At 46.4% G+C, this 23878-nt stretch overlaps 1 protein-coding gene across 2 annotated transcripts in view; it reads right to left on the bottom strand.

Moving 5' to 3' along the window:
* Positions 1 to 23878, bottom strand: part of nipal3 (NIPA like domain containing 3) — a 106237-nt gene that overhangs the window by 28712 nt on the left and 53647 nt on the right. For both annotated transcript variants that reach the window (XM_038802225.1, XM_038802235.1), the window contains 2 exons: positions 22561 to 22657; positions 6647 to 6782 (listed from right to left, as the gene is read on the bottom strand). In XM_038802225.1, coding sequence (XP_038658153.1) covers positions 6647 to 6782; positions 22561 to 22657 — 233 coding nt within the window. The remainder of the gene's footprint in view (positions 1 to 6646; positions 6783 to 22560; positions 22658 to 23878) is intronic.

The following is a 23878-nucleotide window of genomic DNA, read 5'->3' as shown; positions in this document are numbered from 1 at the left end:
AGGCCTTTTACACATATGCGAGAAATATGAGAATGACTAGAGCGAGGGTAGGTCCGATTAAGGACAGTAGCGGGAGATTGTGTATTGAGTCTGAAGAGCTAGGAGAGGTCTTGAACAAGTATTTTTCTTCAGTATTTACAAACGAGAGGGGCCATATTGTTGGAGAGGACAGCGTGAAGCAGACTGATAAGCTTGAGGAGATACTTGTTAGGAAGGAAGATGTGTTGCGCGTTTTGAAAAACTTGAGGATAGACAAGTCCCCCGGGCCTGACGGGATATATCCAAGGAATCTATGGGAAGCAAGAAATTAAATTGCAGAGCCGTTGGCAATGATCTTTTCGTCCTCGCTGTCAACAGGGGTGGTACCAGAGGATTGGAGAGTGGCGAATGTCGTGCCCCTGTTCAAAAAAGGGAATAGGGATAACCCTGGGAATTACAGGCCAGTTAGTCTTACTTTGGTGGCAGGCAAAGTAATGGAAAGGGTACTGAGGGATAGGATTTCTGAGCATCTGGAAAGGCATTGCTTGATTAGGGATAGTCAGCACGGATTTGTGAGGGGTAGGTCTTGCCTTACAAGTCTTATTGACTTCTTTGAGGATGAGACCAAGCATGTGGATGAAGGTAAAGCAGTGGATGTAGTGTACATGGATTTTAATAAGGCATTTGATAAGGTTCCCCATGGTAGGCTTATGCAGAAAGTAAGGAGGCATGGGGTAGTGGGAAATTTGGCCAGTTGGATAACAAACTGGTTAACCGATAGAAGACAGAGAGTGGTGGTGGATGGCAAATATTCAGCCTGGAGCCCAGTTATCAGTGGCGTACCGCAGGGATCAGTTCTGGGTCCTCTGCTGTTTGTGATTTTCATTAACGACTTGGATGAGGGAGTTGAAGGGTGGGTCAGTAAATTTGCAGATGATACGAAGATTGGTGGAGTTGTGGATAGTGAGGAGGGCTGTTGTCGGCTTCAAAGAGACATAGATAGAATGCAGAGCTGGGCTGAGAAGTGGCAGATGGAGTTTAACCCTGACAAGTGTGAGGTTGTCCATTTTGGAAGGACAAATATGAATGCGGAATACAGGGTTAATGGTTGGGTTCTTGGCAATGTGGAGGAGCAGAGAGATCTTGGGGTCTATGTTCATAGATCTTTGAAAGTTGCCACTCAAGTGGATAGAGCTGTGAAGAAGGCCTATGGTGTGCTAGCATTCATTAGCAGAGGGATTGAATTTAAGAGCAGTGAGGTGATGATGCAGCTGTACAAAACCTTGGTCAAGCCACATTTGGAGTACTGTGTGCAGTTCTGGTCACCTCATTTTAGGAAGGATGTGGAAGCTTTGGAAAAGGTGCAAAAGAGATTTACCAGGATGTTGCCTGGAATGGAGAGTAGGTCATACGAGGAAAGGTTGAGGGTGCTAGGCTTTTTCTCATTAGAACGGAGAAGGATGAGGGGCGACTTGATAGAGGTTTATAAGATGATCAGGGGAATAGATAGACAGTCAGAGACTTTTTCCCCGGGTGGAAAACACTATTACAAGGGGACATAAATTTAAGGTAAATGGTGGAAGATATAGAGGGGATGTCAGAGGTAGGTTCTTTACCCAGAGAGTAGTGGGGGCATGGAATGCACTGCCTGTGGAAGTAGTTGAGTCGGAAAAGTTAGGGACCTTCAAGCGGCTATTGGATAGGTACATGGATTAGGGTAGAATAATGAAGTGTAGGTTAACTTCTTAAGGGCAGCACGGTAGCATTGTGGATAGCACAATTGCTTCACAGCTCCAGGGTCCCAAGTTCGATTTCGACTTGGGTCACTGTCTGTGTGGAGTCTGCACATCCTCCCCGTGACTGCGTGGGTTTCCTCAGGGTACTCCGGTTTCCTCCCACAGTCCAAAGATGTGCAGGTTGGGTGGATTGGCCATGAAAAATTGTCCAAAATTCTATGATTAACCTAGGACAAAAGTTCAGCGCAACATCGTGGGCCGAAGGGCCTGTTCTGTGCTGTATTTCTCTATCTCTATCTATCTATTATTCAAGAAGGGAATTAATAGATCATCATAGAATTTTTACAGTGCAGGAGGCCATTCGGCCCATCGAGTCTGCACCAGCTCTTGCAAAGAGCACCCTACCCAAACCTCCACCCTATCCCCATAACCCAGTAACCCCACCCAACACTAAGGGCAATTTTGGACACTAAGGGCAATTTAGCATGGCCAATCCACAAAACCTGCACATCTTTGGACTGTGGGAGGAAACCGGAGCACCCGGAGGAAACCCACGCACACATGGGGAGAACGTGCAGACTCCACACAGACAGTGACCCAAGCCGGGAATCGAACCTGGGACCCTGGCGTTGTGAAGCAATTGTGCTAACCACTATGCTACCGTGCTGGAAAGTATTGAAAAACCAGGTAATTACAGGCCAGTGAGTCTAACTTCAGGGAAATTATTAGAAAACATTTTGAGGGACTTTGGGAAGCAAGGATTAACCAAGGATATTCGGCATTGCTTTATCAAATGTCTGACAAATTTGATTACATTTTGAGGTGACTAGGTGCGTAGGTGAGGGTACTGCAATTGATGCAATCTACATGGACTTCAGTAAGGCTTTTGACAAAGTCCTACATGGGAAACTGATCAAGAAGGTAAAAGCCCATGGATCCAGGGCAATTTGGAAAATTGGATGCAAAATTATCTTGGGGGAGGCAGAGGATGATGGTCAACGGTTGTGTGACTGGAAGCCCGAGTCTAATGGGGCACTGCAGGGATCAGGAGGACAGGACTGTGGCATGAGCTCTTTCTGAGATCTCCAAAACCATAATTAACATGTCAAATCATCACCTCCTGTGCAGGAAAAGTCTGGTTTTATCTTTCTTAACTCTGCAATTTCCAGGTGCCGGAGACCACCCTACCCTGTATCCTGCGTGGAGGTAGCAACGGAAATGTCACCACCTGTTTTTTAAGAAAGGCACATACCTGAAGGTATTTCCAGGGGGCAAATTGAATTTCTCCTCCAGCGCTTTCAGGCTGGGAAACGTCCCGTCTATGAACAGGTCCCATATCCTTTTAATACCTGCCCTATGCCAGCTTTGAAACCCTCCGTCTATCTTGCCCGGGACAAATCTGTGATTGTTGCACATCGGAGTCCAAACTGAGGCTCCCTCCACCCACCCTGTGTCTTCTCCACTGAGCCCAGATCCTTAATGCCACCGCTGCCACCGGACTTGAGGAGTAGCGTGCCAGCGAGAACGGCGAACTTAAGGGCAAGTGGGAGGAGGAAATATGCGGGGAGCCGGATGCGGGCCTGTGGGTGGATGCCCTAAACAGGGTTAATTTCTCATCATCATGTGCCAGGTTTAGCTTAATCCAGTTTAAGGTGGTCCACCGGGCACACATGACGGCAACTAGAATGAGCAAGTTCTTTGGGGTTGAGGATAGATGTGCGGGTAGCCCAGCGAACCATATCCATATGTTCTGGGCATGCCCAGCTCTTAAGGGATTCTGGCAGGGATCTGCTAAGGCAATGTCCAGGATCTTAGACACGCGAGTGGTGCCGAGTCCAGAGATAGCGATCTTTGGTGTAGAACATAGAACATTACAGCGCAGTACGGGCCCTTCAGCCCTCGATGTTGCGCCGACCTGTGAAACCATCTGAAGCCTATCTGACCTACACCCATTTTCATCCATATGTCTATCCAGCGACCACTTAAATGCCCTTAAAGTTGGCGAGTCTATTACTGTTGCAGGCAGGGCGTTCCACACCCCTACTACTCTCTGAGTAAAGAAACTGCCTCTGACATCTGTCCTATATCTACTACCCCTCAATTTAAAGCTATGTCCCCTCGTGTTGGTCATCACCATCCGAGGAAAGAGACTCTCACTGTCCACCCTATCTAACCCTCTGACTATCTTATATGTCTCTACTAAGTCACCTCTCAGCCTTCTCTCTAATGAAAACAACCTCAATTCCCTGAGCCTTTCCTCGGAAGACCTTCCCTCCATACCAGGCAACATCCTAGTAAATCTCCTCTGAACCCTTTCCAAAGCTTCCACATCCTTCCTATAATGTGGTGACCAGAACTGCACGCAGTACTCCAGGAGCGGCCGCACAAGAGGTATGTACAGCTGCAGCATGACCTCGTGGCTCCGAAACTCAATCCCCCTACTGATAAAGGCTAGCACACCATATGCCTTCTTAACAGCCCTATTAACCTGGGTGGCAACTTTCAGGGATTTATGTACCTGGGTGCCGAGATCTCTCTGTTCATCTACACTACCAAGAATCTTGCCATTAGCCCAGTACTCTGCATTCCTGTTACTCCTTCCAAAGTGAACCACCTCACACTTTTCCGCATTAAACTCCTTCTGCCACCTCTCAGCCCAGCTCTGCAGCTTATCTATGTCCCTCTGTATCCTGTAACATCCTTCAGCACTATCCACAACTCCACCAACCTTCGTGTCATCTGCAAATTTACTAACCCATCCTTCTACACCCTCTTCCAGGTCATTTATAAAAATGACAAACATCAGTAGCCCCAAAACAGATCTTTGCGGGACACCACTAGTAACTGAACTCCAGGATGGACATTTACCATCAACCACCACCCTCTGTCTTCTTTCAGCTAGCCAATTACTGATCCAAACCGCTAAATCACCTTCAATCCCATACTTCCTTATTTTCTGCAATAGCCTATCGTGTGGAACCTTATCAAACGCCTTACTGAAATCCATATACACCACATCAACCGCTTTACCCTCATCCACCTGTTTGGTCACCTTCTCAAAAACTCAATAAGGTTTGTGAGGCATGACCTACCCTTCACAAAACCGTGTTGACTATCGCTAATCAACTTGTTCTTTTCAAGATGATTATAAACCCTATCTCTTATAACCTTTTCCAACATTTTACCCACAACCGAAGTAAGGCTCACAGGTCTATAATTACCAGGGTTGTCTCTACTCCCCTTCTTGAACAAGGGGACAACATTTGCTATCCTCCAGTCTTCCGGCACTATTCCTGTCGACAAAGACGACATAAAGATCAAGGACAAAGGCTCTGCAATCTCCTCCCTGGCTTCCCAGAGAATCCTAGGATAAATCCCATCTGGCCCAGGGGACTTATCTATTTTTACACTTTCCAAAATTTCTAACACCTCCTCCTTGTGAACCTCAATTCCATCTAGCCTGGTTGACTGAACCGGAGTATTCTCCTCGACAACATTGTCTTTCTCCAGTGTAAACACTGACGAAAAATATCCATTTAACGCTTCCCCTAACGCCTCTGATTCCACACACAACTTTCCACTACTATCCTTGATTGGCCCTAATCTTACTTTAGTCATTCTTTTGTTCCTGATATACCTATAGCTAGTGTGTCAGAAGATCCAGGAGTTCAGGAAGCGAAAGAGGCCGACGTATTGGCCTTTGCTATGTTTTGATAAAAATCTGAATAAAAATAATTTTTTTTTAAACTCTGCAGTTTCAAACAGGCTTTAATAGGTTTCTAATTGTATAAAATACAAATCTTAACATGTCTCTTTCTGTCCCAGATAAACCTAGTTGCTAGCATACTGGATGGCCTATGCTGTTACTCTAACAGACTGTAGGGCAGTGCTGATGGAGCAAAATTGTGTCACACACAGTGAGATATGGAATTAACTGGAACTCCATAAGCAGCAATATATAACATGGAGTTTTACTGAACTTTGAACTTTATTCCAATATCACCAGATCCTCAAACTATGGCAAATTAATAAACCTCAAACTGAGTCACAACATGGGGAGGGAGAATGGTGGTACAATGAGCAGTCAACACTTGATTTCCAAAAGTTGCTTTATAGTTGGTTCATCAGCACAGTGCCATTCACCATCAAAGCTGGCAAATTAAATATTGAGACTCAAGGGGGGTAAAGGACCGAGGACTGTCCAAGGAACTGAATCCCAGGGGAGGGCTCAGTGTCCGAGGAACTGAATCCCAGGGGAGTGCTCAGTGTCCGAGAAACTGAATCCCAGGGGAGTGCTCAGTGTCCAAGGAACTGAATCCCAGGGGAGGGCTCAGTGTCCGAGGAACTGAATCCCAGGGGAGTGCTCAGTGTCCGAGAAACTGAATCCCAGGGGTGTGCTCAGTGTCCAAGGAATTGACCCCAGGGGAGGGCTCAGTGTCCGAGAAACTGAATCCCAGGGGAGTGCTCAGTGTCCGAGGAACTGAATCCCAGGGGAGTGCTCAGTGTCCGAGAAACGGAATCCCAGGGGAGTGCTCAGTGTCCGAGGAACTGAATCCCAGGGGAGTGCTCAGCGTCCGAGGAACTGAATCCCAGGGGAGTGCTCAGTGTCCGAGGAACTGAATCCCAGGGGAGTGCTCAGTGTCCGAGGAAGTGACCCCAGGGGAGTGCTCAGTGTCCAAGGAATTGACCCCACGGGAGTGCTCAGTGTCCAAGGAATTGAACCCAGGGGAGTGCTCAGTGTCCGAGGAAGTGACCCCAGGGGAGTGCTCAGTGTCCAAGGAATTGACCCCAGGAGTGCTCAGGTGTCCAAGGAATTGACCCCAGGGGAGTGCTCAGTGTCCGAGGAACCGAATCCCAGAGCAATGCTTAGTATCCGAGGAACCTAGTCTCAAATCTGGAACAACAAACAGTGAATAAAGACATTGACTCACGCTGCTTGGTAAACTGCTGTTGCGATCATACATACAAGCATCACGTAAAATATGGGATACGTCAGCTGCAAGTTCCCCTGGATTGAGAGAATGACCATTCCTGACACACCCTTTGCTGCAACAATAGTCACCGACCCTGGAGGAGCAAATGACACAATAATAGTGTGAGTACTAACTCTACGATTACACAGCCAATAATCCTTACGCTTCTGAGTTAACAATGCAGTTACACAGCTGGAACAATTGTCTCACTGGGTCAAGATGAACTTCACACACCCATCAATATGTGTGGGGTTGAGGAGGTCAGATGCTGGGTAAATATGACGACTAATCACCTCAAAACCTTTCCCACCACATAGTCAGAGTGCAATGAATACTCACCCAGCAACATTAAAGAAGTTCAACACCACCAAGGGTTAACGTGTCCATTTCCTCGCTCCCTGCGCAACTGGACTCAGCATCCACCCCCAGGTACTTGTGCACTGAGACAGCAGTGTCTAAAGGCAACAGGATAGTGGACCCAGCCCCGCACGCCGGCCCCAAGATGCACTGTAACCACTTACTTCAACAGCCCATTCCAGCCCAATGGCCTCCACCGCTAAGGAAAATGCGCAGGAATATGGTTATGCCTAAATTGCATATAATCCTGACTTCGATACATCTTCAGTACCACTGAAATTTTCAACCCAACATCCTGGGGGACACACAATCAGGACCATGACTGAATCAGTTTAAGAACTAAAGGTGAGCGCAATTGTCTGCATCATTCCATCCTAAAAACAGAATGACCCAGTTTGAGAAACACTGCACAGTTTGAGTAGTTCTTATCCTACTCAATAGACAATGAATCCTAATTACTTCAATGATGATATTTTACTGCTGAATCTGTACAGCTCCCATTTTTGCTCCCACTAGTCCAAAGTGTGTCTGGCACATAACCAGCTGACTTGCTAGACTGCTAAAACGTCCCCCTCCTGGTGATTAAAGAAAAAGCTGCCTGTGTCACTGTCCCCTTTGCCTTGTCTCACCCCTATCCACATTGCTCTCCAATCTCTCTGTTGTCAGGCTGCTGGTTGAACATCTGGTCGTCAATGAACCTCAGCATTTCCATCAGCTAAACATGGGGCAAAACATTATTCCTGTGACCTTCGGGGAGGGTTGCCTCTCATGCTTTGAAAAATACCTGGATTAGCACTTGGCACGTCATAACATTCAAGGCTATGGGCCAAGTGCTGGCAAATAGGATCAGATAGGCAGGTCAGGTGTTTTTCATGCATCGGTGCAGACTTGATGGACCGAAGGGCCTCATCTGCGCTGTATTATTCTGCGATTCTGATTCGATTCCTTCAACCTATTGAGATTGCAAACAGTCTAGTTCGCCCTCAGACAATCTTGGTACCCTATCAGACATTGAGCTGAGCATCAGAGGCCATATTCTCTCTGTCACAAAGACAATTTAGTTCTATAAAATCATCCATTGCGATACTGCCTCAGCTCATCTGTTGAAGCCCTCACCTATGTCTTGGGTTCACATTCAACTATTTTAATGCTCTCCTCGTCAGCCTCCCATCTTTCACCTTCATAAATCTGAAGTAAAAACAGAAAATGTTGGAAATACTCAGCATGTTAGGCAGCATCTGGAGAGGGAGAGAAGATTAACAATGACCGCTCATCTCTTAGGTTTTCCATTATTTCAGATTTCCAGCACACACAGTATTTTGCCTTTGTAAACGTAAGTTTTTATACCTGCAGACCTACCTCACATCAAGTCAAATCAAACATGGGTTTGTCTTGCGAAGTGAGATTGAGTAGTTTAATCCAAACGCTAGTGTTTAGAAGAATGAGAGGCAATCTAATTGAGGTATGCAAGATGATAAAGGGGATTAACAGGGTAGATGTCGAGCAGGTGCTTCCTCTTGTGGGGCAATCCAGAACCAGAGTCCATATTTTAGGATAAGGGAAGCAAATTTAAAACAGAGATGAGGAAAAACTACTTCTCTAAAACGATTGTTAATCTGTGGAATTCACTGCCCCAGAGAGTGGTGGATACCAGATCATTGAGTAAATTGGAGGAGATAGACAGATTTTAATTAAGCACATGTTGAAGGATTATGGAGAACTGGCAGAAAAGTGGAGTGAAGCAGAGTGGAGATCAGCCATGACCGTATTGAATGGCGGAGGGGGTTCAAGGGGCCGAATTGCCTACTCCTGCTCCTAGTTCTAATGCTATTATCACCTCCGTACATTATTTGCCAGTCCACCAATTCACACACACATTTAAAACCTTTAATTGCCAATTCTATTCTGATGTCTACAACATATTTCAACCCTACAACCTCCTGTATTCTGCCTGACAACAGTCAATATTTGATTCCTGCTTAATGATTTCTGAGAAAATCTGGCAGAAGTGTTTAGACCTTGGACGTGAAAGGAACACTCTCTCTTTCGCTCTCCTGCTCAACTGAAGTGAAAGAACTACTCTATTGTTCTGAAAGCAGCAAGTGGCCGGCGGCACATCCTTTGCTGTGAACCTGAAATGATGCTGAGTCTGCAGAGGAGGTAGCCAATCTTACCAGGCCTAGAAGGAATAAGTACCAAAACGAAAGCCTGAACTTCAGAAATGATGTGGAGATACCGATGTTGGACTGGGGTGAGCACAGTAAGAAGTCTTACATTATCAGGTTAAAGTCCAACATGTTTGTTTCAAACACTAGCTTTCGGAGCACTGATTCACCTGAGGAAGGAGCAGTGCTCCGAAAGCTAGTGTTTGAAACAAATATGTTGGACTTTAACCTGGTGTTGTAAGACTTCTTACCGAACTTAAGAAAGACATTGACTGGAAGTCATCCCAGTGCATCAAAGATATATATATATATTTATTTATTTAAATATAAAAGAGTGGGGGAGAAAGGGGTGGTAGATAGTTACTTAAATAAAAAGAAAATGTACCATACAGTACATAATAAAATGTTACTTTTGTTTTAAACCTGGTTACAAACCTGGTTACAGTAATTTACTGGGCTAAACCAAGGACCTCAGGTATTTAAATAAAATCTAATTTCAGCTGTGCTGCGACTCTGGGTCAAGTGGAACTGACCATGCACTAGCCCAGGGTGTCATAACACCTTGAAATCATTGAATTGTTATTAAAAACCCATCTGGTTCACTAATGAAGGAAATGTGCCTGGTCTTGCCTACATGCAACTTCAGATCCACGGCAACTTAAATGCCCTATAAATTAGGGATGGGTAATAAACGCTGGCCCAGCAAAAGATGCCCACATCAAATTAATTTTTTAAAACTCCAATCCGTAACCTTTCCTAATTTAGTTGCTTCGTAGTGAAGTTGCAAAATTTGGATTCATTTTAGAATGCCAGTTAGGACCAGCAACTAGAGTACTGAAAAATACGCAGACAATTACAGCATTACATGAAAGTAGTTCCAATTAAGAAATGGCAACGACACAAACAATAATACAGGGTAACCTAATTAAGAAATGGGGAAGGCCAATGTAATATCGTCTGATGGTCTCAAACCACATCAAGTCACCCCCGAAACCTTTTATACAGAATACACACATTTTTTAGTGTCTCCGGAAGGACAATACCAAGTCTCTGCATTGCAACTACTGTACAAGAATACCATTGTCAGCCCACCAGAGACCATTGAGCTGTGGCCTTTTGTCTACTTAACGTCATTGAGTCATAACTGATAATGAAAACATATAGAAACTGTGCTCATTTGAACCTCGGTGGAGAAGCACATGGACTGTCCAGTGTTTGCTCTCCGGGTGATAATAAAACAGCTGAGTGTTGAAACTTTACAGAGTATTTCTCGGATCTTTCAGTGGTACAGAATTATTGCTGAAAAAGAGACGTTTTTCTTCTTGCATTCATCAAGAATACCAAATTTCAAAGGGAGCAACAATTCACACTACATGAGAAAAGGGTGCCAAATGGTTGGCAAGTTATCATTGATTGGTCAAGGTGCTGCCATGGAGAATACACCATCAATGCTTTTGTGTAATTTAAAAAATGGCACAATGGACTTGAAACGTTAGCTCTTTTATCTCCTTACAGATGCTGCCAGACTTGCTGAGATTTTCCAGCATTTTCCCTTTCGTCTTAGGGTTCATGTCCACAGATCTCTGAAGGTTGCCACTCACAGTGCCGTGAAGAAGGCCTATAGTGTGTTAGCGTTAATTAACAGGGGGCTTGAGTTTAAGAGCCGTGGGGTTATGCTGCAACTATACATGACCTTGGTGAGACCACATCTGGACTATTGTGTGCAGTTCTGGTCACCTCATTATAGGAAGGATGTGGAAGCATTGAAAAGGTGCAAAGGAGATTTACCAGGATGCTGCCTGGTTTGCAGGATAGGTCTTATGAGGAAAGGCTGAGGAGGCTAGGGCTTTTCCCTTTGGAGCGGAGGAGGATGAGAGGCGACTTAATAGAGGTTTATAAGATGATGAGGGGGATAGATAGAGTGGACGTTCAGAGACTATTTCCTCGGGTGGATGTAGCTGTTACAAGGGGGCATAACGATAAGATTCAGAGTGGGAGAGATGTCCGAGGTAGGTTCTTTACTCAGAGTGGTTAGGGTATGGATTGGACTGCCTGCTGTGATAGTGGAGTCGGACACTTTAGGAACTTTAGTTTTAGGAACTTTAGGAAATTTCAAGCGGTTATTGGATAGGCACATGGAGCACACCAGAATGACAGGGAGTGGGATAGCTTGATCTTGGTTTCGGACAATGCTCATCACAACATCGAGGGCCGAAGGGCCTGTTCTGTGCTGTATTGTTCTATGTTCTAAGTGGGGTTGTTTGCGGATGATTGCACAATGTTCAGCACCACTCGTGACTCCTCAGATACTGAAGCAGTCCGTGTCCAAATGCACCAAGATGTGGACAATATCCAGGCTTGAGCTGACATTTGGCAAGTTACATTCGCACCACACAAGTGCCAAGGAAAGACCATTCCGACAAGAGATGATTTAACCATCGCCCCTTGACATTCAATGGCATTGCCATTGCTGAATCTCCCACAATCAACATTGTGGGGGTCACCATTGATCAGAAACTGAACTGGACTAGCCATATTAATACTGTGGTTACCAGGGCAGGTTAAAGGTTAGGCATCCTATGGCGAGTAACTCACCTCCTGACCCACCAAAGCCTGTCCACCATCTACACAACACAAATCTGGAGTGTAATGGAATACTCTCCACTGACTTGGATGAGTGCAGCTCCAACAACACTCAAGGAGCTCAACACCATCCACCATCCAGGACAAAGCAGGCTGCTTGCTTGCTCCCCCTTCCACATTCAAACCATCCACCATCGACGAACAAAGGCAGCCAGGTGTATCATCTACAAGATGCACTGCAGTAACCAAGGTTCCTTCAACAACACCTTCCAATCACACACACACACCCTTACACACACACACACACACACACACACCCTTACACACACCCTTACACACACACCCACCCGCAAATAGCTCAGGCCCCATTTGCACTGATATGTGAATCTCAAAGCAATTGGAACTGTAGGAATCCCAATTGTCCAGTGGATTTCTCAATAAGTACATTTGCGAGAAGCTACTTCCTCTGCAGCTAATGCATCTTCTTTAAATTTAAAAAAAACATGGAGACAATAGCTCGCTGGTACATTCTCCATGGCAACATCTCAACCAGAATCAGCTTGCCAACCACTCAACACCCTTTTCTCATGCAGTATAAATGGTTGCTCCTTTTTAAATTTGGCATTCTTCCTGATGCAGTAAGGCAAAAGGTTTTGGCAGCATGTTGACTATATGATCGGAGTAAAAATCATCCTGAGGAGGCTGTGACAGAGAGTGTTAATTGTATTTTAGTCAATTAATTGTATGCCAATGATGGCTATTAACTCGGGATTCACTTGTGCCAGAGGTGTACAGAATAAAACTGCAGTTGGATTCAGCAGGTCTGGCTGCAACTGTGGAAACAGAAATAGAGTTAATGCTTCAAATCAAATGATTCTTCTTCAGAGCTGCGAAGAAGCTATATGGACTCAAAACATTGGGCTGGATTCTCATGTCCCCACGCTGGCCGTCGGTGTGCGGAGAATCCAGCCCATTAACTCTGCTGTTCTGATATAGTTGGTGGTAATTGCTCGGATGCCCAATCCCAAAGGGAAACTTGGGACAAGCTGTCACAACCATTTGTGATTTATATTTTATAATGAGAAGTCAGAAGCAAATCATTTCAAAACACTTCTGGATATTTTAAATATTAAATTTAAATATTTATTTAAGAAAGAAAACTTAAACACACATTTCCCAAAAGATTTCTGCATGGTTAGATTCCACAATACCAGAGATGGCGTTTAATCCGGACACATATGAGGTAAAGCTCTCATACACGTGGGAAATATACAGTAAATGCGGAACCCTTAAGAGTATTGACAGGCAGAGGGATCTGTACAGGTCTACGGGTCACTGAACGTGGCAACGGAGGTGGAGAAGGTAGTCAAAAAGGTATACGACATGCTTGCCTTCATCGACTGGGGCATTGAGTATAAAAATTGGCAAGTCATGCTGCAGTTGCAAAGAACCTGAGTTGGGCCACACTTGGAGTATAGTGTTCAATTCTGGTTGCCACACTACCAGAAGAATGTGGAGGCTTTGGAGAGGGTACAGAAGAGGTTTACCAGGACGTTGCCTGCATGAAGGGCATTAGCTATGACGAGAGGCTGGATAAACTTGGTTTGTTCTCACTGGAACAGCAGAGCTTGAGGAGCAACCTGATAGAAGTTTACAAAATTATGAGGAACATGGAGAGTGGATAGTCAGAAGCTTTTCCCAGGGTGGAAGAGTCAATTACTCGGGGACATACATTTAAGGTGCGAGGGGCAAACTTTAGAGGAGACGCGAGGGGGAAGTTTTTTTTATGCAGAGGGTAATGGGTACTGACCCCAGAAGGGGTCAGTTTAGGGGGCTGGTTTAGCTCACTCGGATAATTCGCTGGCTTTTAAAGCAGGCCAGCAGCACGGTTCGATTCCCGTACCAGCCTCCCCGGACAGGTGCCGGAACTGGCGACTAGGGACTTTTCACAGTAACTTCATTGAAGCCTACTCGTGACAATAAGCGATTTTAGTTTTTTCATTTCAGAAGTGTATAAGGTCTTAGGTTAGATGGGCAGCATGGTCGGCGCAGGCTTGGAGGACTGAAGGCCTGGTCCTGTGCTGTACTTTTCTTTGCTCTTTGATAAACAACTTTTAGGCAACAGTCCTCATAGATATATCGATAAAACTTCCAGTAAGCACAAACATCCACTATTGCTAGAGTTTCTGAGGCTGGCTGTGAGCAGCCTTATTCACAGGTTATTTTTATTCAGCGCACATGCTCTTCAAAATCTCATGGCCACCTTTCAATCTCTCTTTGAATATGATTTTTCCCTTTCATCTTTATCTCTGTTGTTCTTACAACCCTTTGGAAATGCCGTTTCCTAGAACATACAGATCTTTCATGCTATTTTTTTATGGTTAGTACTTTTAGATAACAATAAACTTAATGCTTTGCTTTATTCATTTACAATCTTTACCAATTGTACATCTTTATTTTGAAATACAATAGTTAAATTTCAAGTCAACTTCCTTATCTGCCGAATAAAAAATTCCTTTCATGCTGCTCCCTGGCCCTCATCTTCACTTCAAAATACTTGCTTTTACACCTAATGTCTTTTTGATGCTTTCACCCTTTCAGTCTGTCTCCAGTCCAATCCAATTAAACACACCGGTACAAGCTTATTTCACAATATACAAGAGATATTGGGAAAATGTTGAAAAATACATTTTCCATTGCACTGCACAGGTGCTGCCAAACTGTTAAATCTTTCCAGCATTTTGTTTGTAGTTCAGATTTCCAGCATCTAATGTATTTTGCTCTTATAAAACTATATTTGTTCGGTGAGAAGATGCATACTTGTGAGGTGTACGGCTGTAAATTAATGTTCATAGGAGTGTATCATTATTTCTTCCATCAAAGTGTCACAGTGACAGCCTGGTCTGCTGGATACAGCCTGATGCAGAAAGGTAACAGACTCAGAGCATTTTGAGGGAAGAGGGTTAAACAATCAGTCAAGGGCAATCAGAGAGGATAGGGTTAAACAGTCGCTCACAGTCAGAGGTGGAGGGTTAACCAGTCACTCACGGGCAGTCCGAGAGAAGATGGTTAAACACTCGCTCGTAGAGAGTCAGAGGGGAGAGGATTAAACTTTCATTCACAGGAAGTCAGAAAGGAGAGGGCTAAACAGTCGCTCACGAGCAGAGAGAGAAGAGTAGAAGGTTAAACAGTCACTCAAAGTCAGAGAGGAGAGGGTTAAAGAGTTGCTCAGAGAGGAGAGAGGGTTAAAGAGTTGCTCAGAGAGGAGAGAGGGTTAAACAGTCGCTCCCAAGCAGAGGATGGTATGTTGCCTCCCTGGTGCAAGGGTCAAGGATGACTCGGAGCGTCTGCAGGACATTCTTGGGGGGGGGGTGAACAGCCAGCTGTCGTGGTACACATAGGCACCAACGATATAGGTAAAAAACGGGATGAGGTCCTACAAGCGGAATTCAGGGAGTTAGGAGTTAAACTAAAAAGTAGGACCTCAAAGGCAGTAATCTCAGGATTGCTACCAGTGCCACGAGCTAGTCAGAGTAGGAATGTCAGGATAGATAGGATGAATGCGTGGCTCGAGAGATGGTGCAAGAGGGAGGGATTCAAATTCCTGGGGCATTGGGACCGGTTCTGGGGGAGGTGGGACCAGTACAAACCGGACGGTCTGCACTTGGGCAGGACTGGAACCGATGTCCTGGGGGGGTGTTTTCTAGAGCTGTTGGGGAGGGTTTAAACTAATGTGGCAGGGGGATGGGAACCGATGCAGGAAGTTGGAAGGTAGTAAAACAGGGACAGAAACAAAAGGAAGTAAGGGGAAAAGTGCAAGGCAGAGAAGACACAGTCAGAAATCCAGAAGGGCAACAGTACAAGGTACAGTGACTGAGGGGAGCACAGTGAATAGGCCCAGTAATAACAAAAGGAATAAAACTGGAGATGTTAAGATTCAAAACAGAGGTAAAAAAACCAACATAAGTGTACTTTACCTGAATGCTTGTAGTATTCGGAATAAAGTAAATGAGTTGGTGGTACAAATCATCGTAAATGACTATGATTTAGTTGCCATTACTGAAACATGGTTAAAGGATGGTCACGACTGGGAGTTAAATATCCGAGGGTATCAAACTATTCGGAAGGACAGAGTGGATGGTAAGGGAGGTGGTGTTGCTCTGTTATTTAAGGATGACATCCGGGCAATAGTAAGGGATGACATCGGTGCTATGGAGGATAAGGTTGAATCCATTTGGGTGGAAATCAGGAATAGTAAGGCGAAAAAGTCACTGATAGGAGTAGTCTATCAGCCACCAAATAGTAACGATATGGTGGGGCAGGCAATAAACAAAGAAATAACTGATGCATGTAGAAATGGTACAGCAGTTATCATGGGGGATTTTAATCTACATGTCGATTGGTTTAACCAGGTTGGTCAAGGCAACCTTGAGGAGGAGTTTATAGAATGTATCCGCGATAGTTTCCTAGAACAGTATGTAATGGAACCTACGAGGGAACAAGCGGTCCTAGATCTTGTCCTGTGTAATGAGACAGGATTGATTCATGATCTCATAGTTAGGGATCCTCTCGGAAGGAGCGATCACGATATGGTGGAATTTAAAATACAGATGGAGGGTGAGAAAGTAAAATCAAATACTAGTGTTTTGTGTTTAAACAAAGGAGATTACAAGGGGATGAGAGAAGAAGGGGCCTCACGGTAGCATGGTGGTTAGCATCAATGCTTCACAGCTCCAGGGTCCCAGGTTCGATTCCCGGCTGGGTCACTGTCTGTGTGGAGTCTGCACGTCCTCCCTGTGTGTGCGTGGGTTTCCTCCGGGTGCTCCGGTTTCCTCCCACAGTCCAAAGATGTGCGGGTTAGGTGGATTGGCCGTGCTAAATTGCCCGTAGTGTAAGGTTAATGGGGGTTTGTTGGGTTACGTGGGTTTAAATAGGGTGATCATTGCTCGGCACAACATCGAGGGCCGAAGGGCCTGTTCTGTGCTGTACTGTTCTATTCTATTCTAACTAGCTAAGGTAGACTGGGAGCTAAGACTTTATGGTGGAGCAGTTGAGGAACAGTGGAGAACCTTTCAAGCGATTTTTCACAGTGCTCAGCAAAGGTTTATACCAACAAAAAGGAAGGACGGAAGAAAGAGGGAAAATCGACCGTGGATATCTAAGGAAATAAGGGAGAGTATCAAATTGAAGGAAAAAGCATATAAAGTGGCAAAGATTGCTGGGAGATTAGAGGACTGGGAAATCTTTAGGGGGCAACAGAAAGCTACTAAAAAAGCTATAAAGAGTAAGATAGAGTATGAGAGTAAACTTGCTCAGAATATAAAAACAGACAGTAAAAGTTTTTACAAATATATAAGACAAAAAAGAGTGGCTAAGGTCCTTTAGAGGATGAGAAGGGAGTTTTAATAATGGGAAATGAGGAAATGGCTGAGGAACTGAACAGGTTTTTTGGGTCGGTCTTCACAGTGGAAGACACAAATAACATGCCAGCGACTGATAGAAATGAGGCTATGACAGGTGAGGACCTTGAGAGGATGGAGTGATGGGCAAGCTAATGGGGCTAAAGGTAGACAAGTCTCCTGGCCCTGATGGAATGCATCCCAGAGTGCTAAAAGAGATGGCTAGGGAAATTGCAGACGCACTAGTGATAATTTACCGAAATTCACTAGACTCTGGGGTGGTCCCGGTGGATTGGAAATTAGCCACTGTTTAAAAAAGGAGGTAGGCAGAAAGCAGGAAATTATAGGCCAGTGAGCTTAACATCGGTAATAGGGAAGATGTTGGAATCTATCATCAAGGAAGAAATTGCGAGGCATCTGGATAGAAATTGTCCCATTGGGCAGACGCAGCATGGGTTCATAAAAGGCAGGTCATGCCTAACTAATTTAGTGGAATTTTTTGAGGATATTACCAGTGCAGTAGATAACGGGGAGCTGATGGATGTGGTATATCTGGATTTCCAGAAAGCCTTTGACAAGGTGCCACACAAAAGGTTGCTGCATAAGATAAAGATGCATGGCATCATAAAGATAAAGGGTAAAGTAGTAGCATGGATAGAGGATTGGTTAATTAATAGAAAGCAAAGAGTTGGGATAAATGGGTGTTTCTCTGGTTGGCAATCAGTAGCTAGTGGTGTCCCTCAGGGATCCGTGTTGGGCCCACAATTGTTCACAATTTACATAGATGATTTGGAGTTGGGGACCAAGGGCAATGTGTCCAACTTTGCAGATGACACTAAGATGAGTGGTAAAGCGAAAAGTGCAGAGGATACTGGAAGTCTGCAGAGGGATTTGGATAGGTTAAGTGAATGGGCTCGGGTCTGGCAGATGGAATACAATGTTGACAAATGTGAGGTTATCCATTTTGGTAGGAATAACAGCAAACGGGATTATTATTTAAACGATAAAATATTAAAGCATGCCGCTGTTCAGAGAGACTTGGGTGTGCTAGTGCATGAGTCACGGGCCTCACGGTAGCATGGTGGTTAGCATCAATGCTTCACAGCTCCAGTGTCCCAGGTTCGATTCCCGGCTGGTCACTGTCTGTGTGGAGTCTGCACGTCCTCCCCGTGTGTGCGTGGGTTTCCTCCGGGTGCTCCGGTTTCCTCCCACAGTCCAAAGATGTGCGGGTTAGGTGGATTGGCCATGCTAAATTGCCCGTAGTGTAAGGTTAATGGGGGATTGTCGGGTTACGGGTATACGGGTTACGTGGGTTTAAGTAGGGTGATCATTGCTCGGCACAACATCGAGGGCCGAAGGGCCTGTTCTGTGCTGTACTGTTCTATGTTCTATGAAAGTTGGTTTACAAGTGCAACAATTGATTAAGAAGGCAAATGGAATTTTGTCCTTCATTGCTAGAGGGATGGAGTTCAAGACTAGGGAGATTATGTTGCAATTGTATAAGGTGTTAGTGCGGCCACACCTGGAGTATTGTGTTCAGTTTTGGTCTCCTTACTTGAGAAAGGACGTACTGGCACTGGAGGGTGTGCAGAGGAGATTCACTAGGTTAATCCCAGAGTTGAAGGGGTTGGATTATGAGGAGAGGTTGAGTAAACTGGGACTGTACTCGTTGGAATTTAGAAGGATGAGGGGGGATCTTATAGAAACATTTAAAATTATGAAGGGAATAGATAGGATAGATGCGGGCAGGTTGTTTCCACTGGCGGGTGACAGCAGAACTAGGGGACATAGCCTCAAAATAAGGGGAAGTAGATTTAGGACTGAGTTTAGGAGGAACTTCTTCACCCAAAGGGTTGTGAATCTATGGAATTCCTTGCCCAGTGAAGCAGTTGAGGCTCCTTCATTACATGTTTTTAAGGTAAAGATAGATAGTTTTTTGAAGAATAAAGGGATTAAGGGTTATGGTGTTCGGGCCGGAAAGTGGAGCTGAGTCCACAAAAGATCAGCCATGATCTAATTGAATGGCGGAGCAGGCTCGAGGGGCCAGATGGCCTACTCCTGCTCCTAGTTCTTATGTTCTTATAAACAGTCGCTCCCAAGAAGAGGGTTAAACAGTCGCTCCAAAGCAGTGGGTTAAACAGTCGCTCACAGGCAAATGGTTAAACAGTCGCTCCCAAGCAGAGGGTTAAACAGTCGTTCACGGGCAGAGGGTTAAACAGTCGTTCCCAAGCAGAGGGTTAAACAGTCGCTCACGGGCAGAGGGTTAAACAGCTGCTGCCAGGCAGAGGGTTAAACAGTCGCTCACACGCAGAGGGTTAAACAGTCGTTCCCAAGCAGAGGGTTAAACAGTCGCTCACAGGCAGAGGGTTAAAAAGTCGCTCACAGGCAGAGGGTTAAAAAGTCGCTCACGGGCAGAGGGTTAAACAGTCGCTCACGGGCAGAGGATTAAACAGTCGCTCACAGGCAGAGGGTTAAAAAGTCGCTCACAGGCAGAGGGTTAAAATTTCGCTCACAGGCAGAGGGTTAAACAGTCGCTCACACGCAGAGGGTTAAACCGTCGCTCACACGCAGAGGGTTAAAATTTCGCTCACAGGCAGAGGGTTAAACAGTCGCTCAAGGCAGAGGGTTAAACCGTCGCTCACACGCAGAGGGTTAAAAAGTCGCTCACGGGCAGAGGGTTAAACAGTCGCTCACGGGCAGAGGGTTAAACAGTCGCTCACGGGCAGAGGATTAAACAGTCGCTCACAGGCAGAGGGTTAAAATTTCGCTCATAGGCAGAGGGTTAAACAGTCGCTCACACGCAGAGGGTTAAACAGTCGCTCACACGCAGAGGGTTAAACCGTCGCTCACAGGCAGTCCGAGAGAAGATGGTTAAACACTCGCTCATGGACAGTTATAGAGGAAAGGATTGAACAGTCACTCACAGGAAGTCAGATAGGAGAAGATTTAATAGTCGCTGCTGGACAGAGGGTTAAAACAGTCGCTCACAGGCAGAGGGTTAAACAGTCGCTAACACACAGAGGGTTAAACAGTCGCTCCCAGGCAGAGGATTAAACAGTCTGTCCCAGGCAGAGGGTTAAACAGTCGCTCACAGGCAGAGGATTAAACAGTCGCTCACAGGCAGAGGGTTAAAAAGTCGCTCACAGGCAGAGGGTTAAAAAGTCGCTCACAGGCAGAGGGATAAAAAGTCGCTCACAGGCAGAGGGTTAAACAGTCACTCCCAGGCAGAGGGTTAAACAGTCGCTAACACGCAGAGGGTTAAAAAGTCGCTCAAGGCAGAGGGTTAAACAGTCGCTCACGGGCAGAGGGTTAAACAGTCGCTCACACGCAGAGGGTTAAAAAGTCGCTCACAGGCAGAGGGTTAAACAGTCGCTCCCAAGCAGAGGGTTAAACAGTCACTCACACGCAGAGGGTTAAACCGTCGCTCACAGGCAGTCCGAGAGAAGATGGTTAAACACTCGCTCATGGACAGTTATAGAGGAAAGGATTAAACAGTCACTCACAGGAAGTCAGATAGGAGAAGATTTAATAGTCGCTGCTGGACAGAGGGTTAAAACAGTCGCTCACAGGCAGAGGGTTAAACAGTCGCTCCCAAGCAGAGGGTTAAACAGTCGCTCCCGGGCAGAGGGTTAAGCAGTCGTTCCCAAGCAGAGGGTTAAACAGTCGCTCCCAGGCAGAGGATTAAACAGTCTGTCCCAGGCAGAGGGTTAAACAGTCGCTCACAGGCAGAGGATTAAACAGTCGCTCACAGGCAGAGGGTTAAAAAGTCGCTCACAGGCAGAGGGTTAAAAAGTCGCTCACAGGCAGAGGGTTAAAAGTCGCTCACAGGCAGAGGGATAAAAAGTCGCTCACAGGCAGAGGGTTAAACAGTCACTCCCAGGCAGAGGGTTAAACAGTCGCTAACACGCAGAGGGTTAAAAAGTCGCTCAAGGCAGAGGGTTAAACAGTCGCTCACACGCAGAGGGTTAAAAAGTCGCTCACAGGCAGAGGGTTAAACAGTCGCTCCCAAGCAGAGGGTTAAACAGTCGCTCCCGGGCAGAGGGTTAAGCAGTCGTTCCCAAGCAGAGGGTTAAACAGTCGCTCACAGGCAGAGGGTTAAAAAGTCGCTCCCAAGCAGAGGGTTAAACAGTCGCTCACGGGCAGAGGGTTAAACAGTCGCTCACGGGCAGAGGGTTAAACAGTCGCTCACGGGCAGAGGGTTAAACAGTCGCTCACGGGCAGAGGGTTAAACAGTCGCTCACGGGCAGTCCGAGAGAAGATGGTTAAACACTCGCTCATGGACAGTCATAGGGGAAAGGATTGAACAGTCACTCACAGGAAGTCAGATAGGAGAAGATTAAATAGTCGCTGCTGGACAGAGGGTTAAACAGTCGCTCCCAGGCAGAGAGTTACACAGTCGCTCCCAGGCAGAGAGAGTTACACAGTCGCTCCCAGGCAGAGAGAGTTACACAGTCGCTCCCAGGCAGAGAGAGTTACACAGTCGCTCCCAGGCAGAGAGAGTTACACAGTCGCTCCCAGGCAGAGAGAGTTACACAGTCGCTCCCAGGCAGAGAGAGTTACACAGTCGCTCCCAGGCAGAGAGAGTTACACAGTCGCTCCCAGGCAGAGAGAGTTACACAGTCGCTCCCAGGCAGAGAGAGTTACACAGTCGCTCCCAGGCAGAGAGTTACACAGTCGCTCCCAGGCAGAGAGTTACACAGTCGCTCCCAGGCAGAGAGTTACACAGTCGCTCCCAGGCAGAGAGTTACACAGTCGCTCCCAGGCAGAGAGTTACACAGTCGCTCCCAGGCAGAGAGTTACACAGTCGCTCCCAGGCAGAGAGTTACACAGTCGCTCCCAGGCAGAGCGTTACACAGTCGCTCCCAGGCAGAGAGTTACACAGTCGCTCCCAGGCAGAGAGTTACACAGTCGCTCCCAGGCAGAGAGTTACACAGTCGCTCCCAGGCAGAGAGTTACACAGTCGCTCCCAGGCAGAGAGAGTTACACAGTCGCTCCCAGGCAGAGAGTTACACAGTCGCTCCCAGGCAGAGAGTTACACAGTCGCTCCCAGGCAGAGAGTTACACAGTCGCTCCCAGGCAGAGAGTTACACAGTCGCTCCCAGGCAGAGAGTTACACAGTCGCTCCCAGGCAGAGAGAGTTACACAGTCGCTCCCAGGCAGAGAGTTACACAGTCGCTCCCAGGCAGAGAGTTACACAGTCGCTCCCAGGCAGAGAGTTACACAGTCGCTCCCAGGCAGAGAGTTACACAGTCGCCGACAGAACCTCAAGGACGAAGAGGAACATAGCCCCATTTTCTTGTGCAGACAGTCTACGGTCCTACTCGAGGAAATCTCTTCCTGCCAGTTTGCAAAATAGCTTTAGACTTACCCAATAGGGCCACCAGCAACAGAATAATGACAAGGTAGGTCATTTTCTGTCTTTTATAGAAATAGAGGAGAAGACAGAAGATGATGATCACCACAAGCTGGGAAACAAAAAAGGAACAAGTCAGTGGTGTTAAATTGGAACATTTAAAAAATAATCATTGCTGAAACATTGTTCAAACCGAGCACTGTTACCAATGTTACAGATATAGCTCCTTATCCAAGTTAATGCTGCCAACCCTTCCCCCCCCCCCCCCCCCCCCATCTCCTGTCTCACACCATACCTCTGCTCCATCCCCCTCCCCACCACCTCTTTCCCCCCTCCGACCTCCCTTCCACCAAAATCCTTCCCACTCCCTTGTCCCACTGCACTCGTGCACCAACCCCTCCTCTCCTGCCCTCATCCCCTCTTCCACCACCTCCGCCTCCATATCATAACATGTAGGAACACGAGAGGGCCATTCGGCCCACTGAGACGGTTCTGTCATAAAATTGCGATGATGACTGACCTGATATAGGATCAGACGCTACAGAAGAGAGACTCTTCGTCCCATTAAGCCTGCAGCTACTAAAAAAAAACTACTCTAATGTGCACTGATCCCACATCCCAGTACTTGGCCCACAGCCTTGAATGTTATGGCATTTCAAGCAGTCACCCAAGTACTTTTTAAAGATTGTGAGGTTTCCTGCCTCTATCAACCTCCCAGGCAGTACATCCCAGACTCCCACCACACTCAGTGAAAATGTTTCCTCAAATCCCATCTAAACCTTCTGGCTTTCACTTAATGATATTCCTCAATTCCACTTTCCCATCTGATCCTCTTGCTGAATAAAAATCTGTATCTCAGCTTTGAACATACTTAACAACGCAGCCGCTGCGGTGGAGCCCTCCTAAAGAATTCCAGATTCAGTACCCTCAAAAGAAGAAATTGCTCCTCAATTCCATTTTAAGATTCCCCCCCCCCCCCCCCACCACACCACACCACCACCAATGCTCCTCTCTCCCTCTGCCACTTCCCTCTCTCCACCACCACCATCCTCCCAATCTCTCACATAGCCATCCCTCAGCCTCCTCTGTCCCCCACTGCCATCCTCCTCATCTCTCTAGCAGCACCTCCTCTCCCACCTGCCTCGACTGCCGCCTTCTCCTCTCCCTCCGCCACTTCCTCCTCCACCTGCTACCCCCTCCTCCAACCTCTCCTCCTCCTACTCACTCCACCATCCCATTTCCTCCTTCCTTCCCCTGTCCCCTCTCCTGCAGCTCTCCCTCTTTAGCTCCCTCCCGTTCCTCCTTCCCTCCGCCCTTGCTCCACTCCCCCTCC

Source organism: Scyliorhinus canicula, chromosome 1 (genome assembly GCF_902713615.1).
Source record: "Scyliorhinus canicula chromosome 1, sScyCan1.1, whole genome shotgun sequence".
Taxonomy (NCBI): Eukaryota; Metazoa; Chordata; class Chondrichthyes; order Carcharhiniformes; family Scyliorhinidae; genus Scyliorhinus; species Scyliorhinus canicula.
This window is presented reverse-complemented; position numbering and strand designations above follow the sequence as displayed.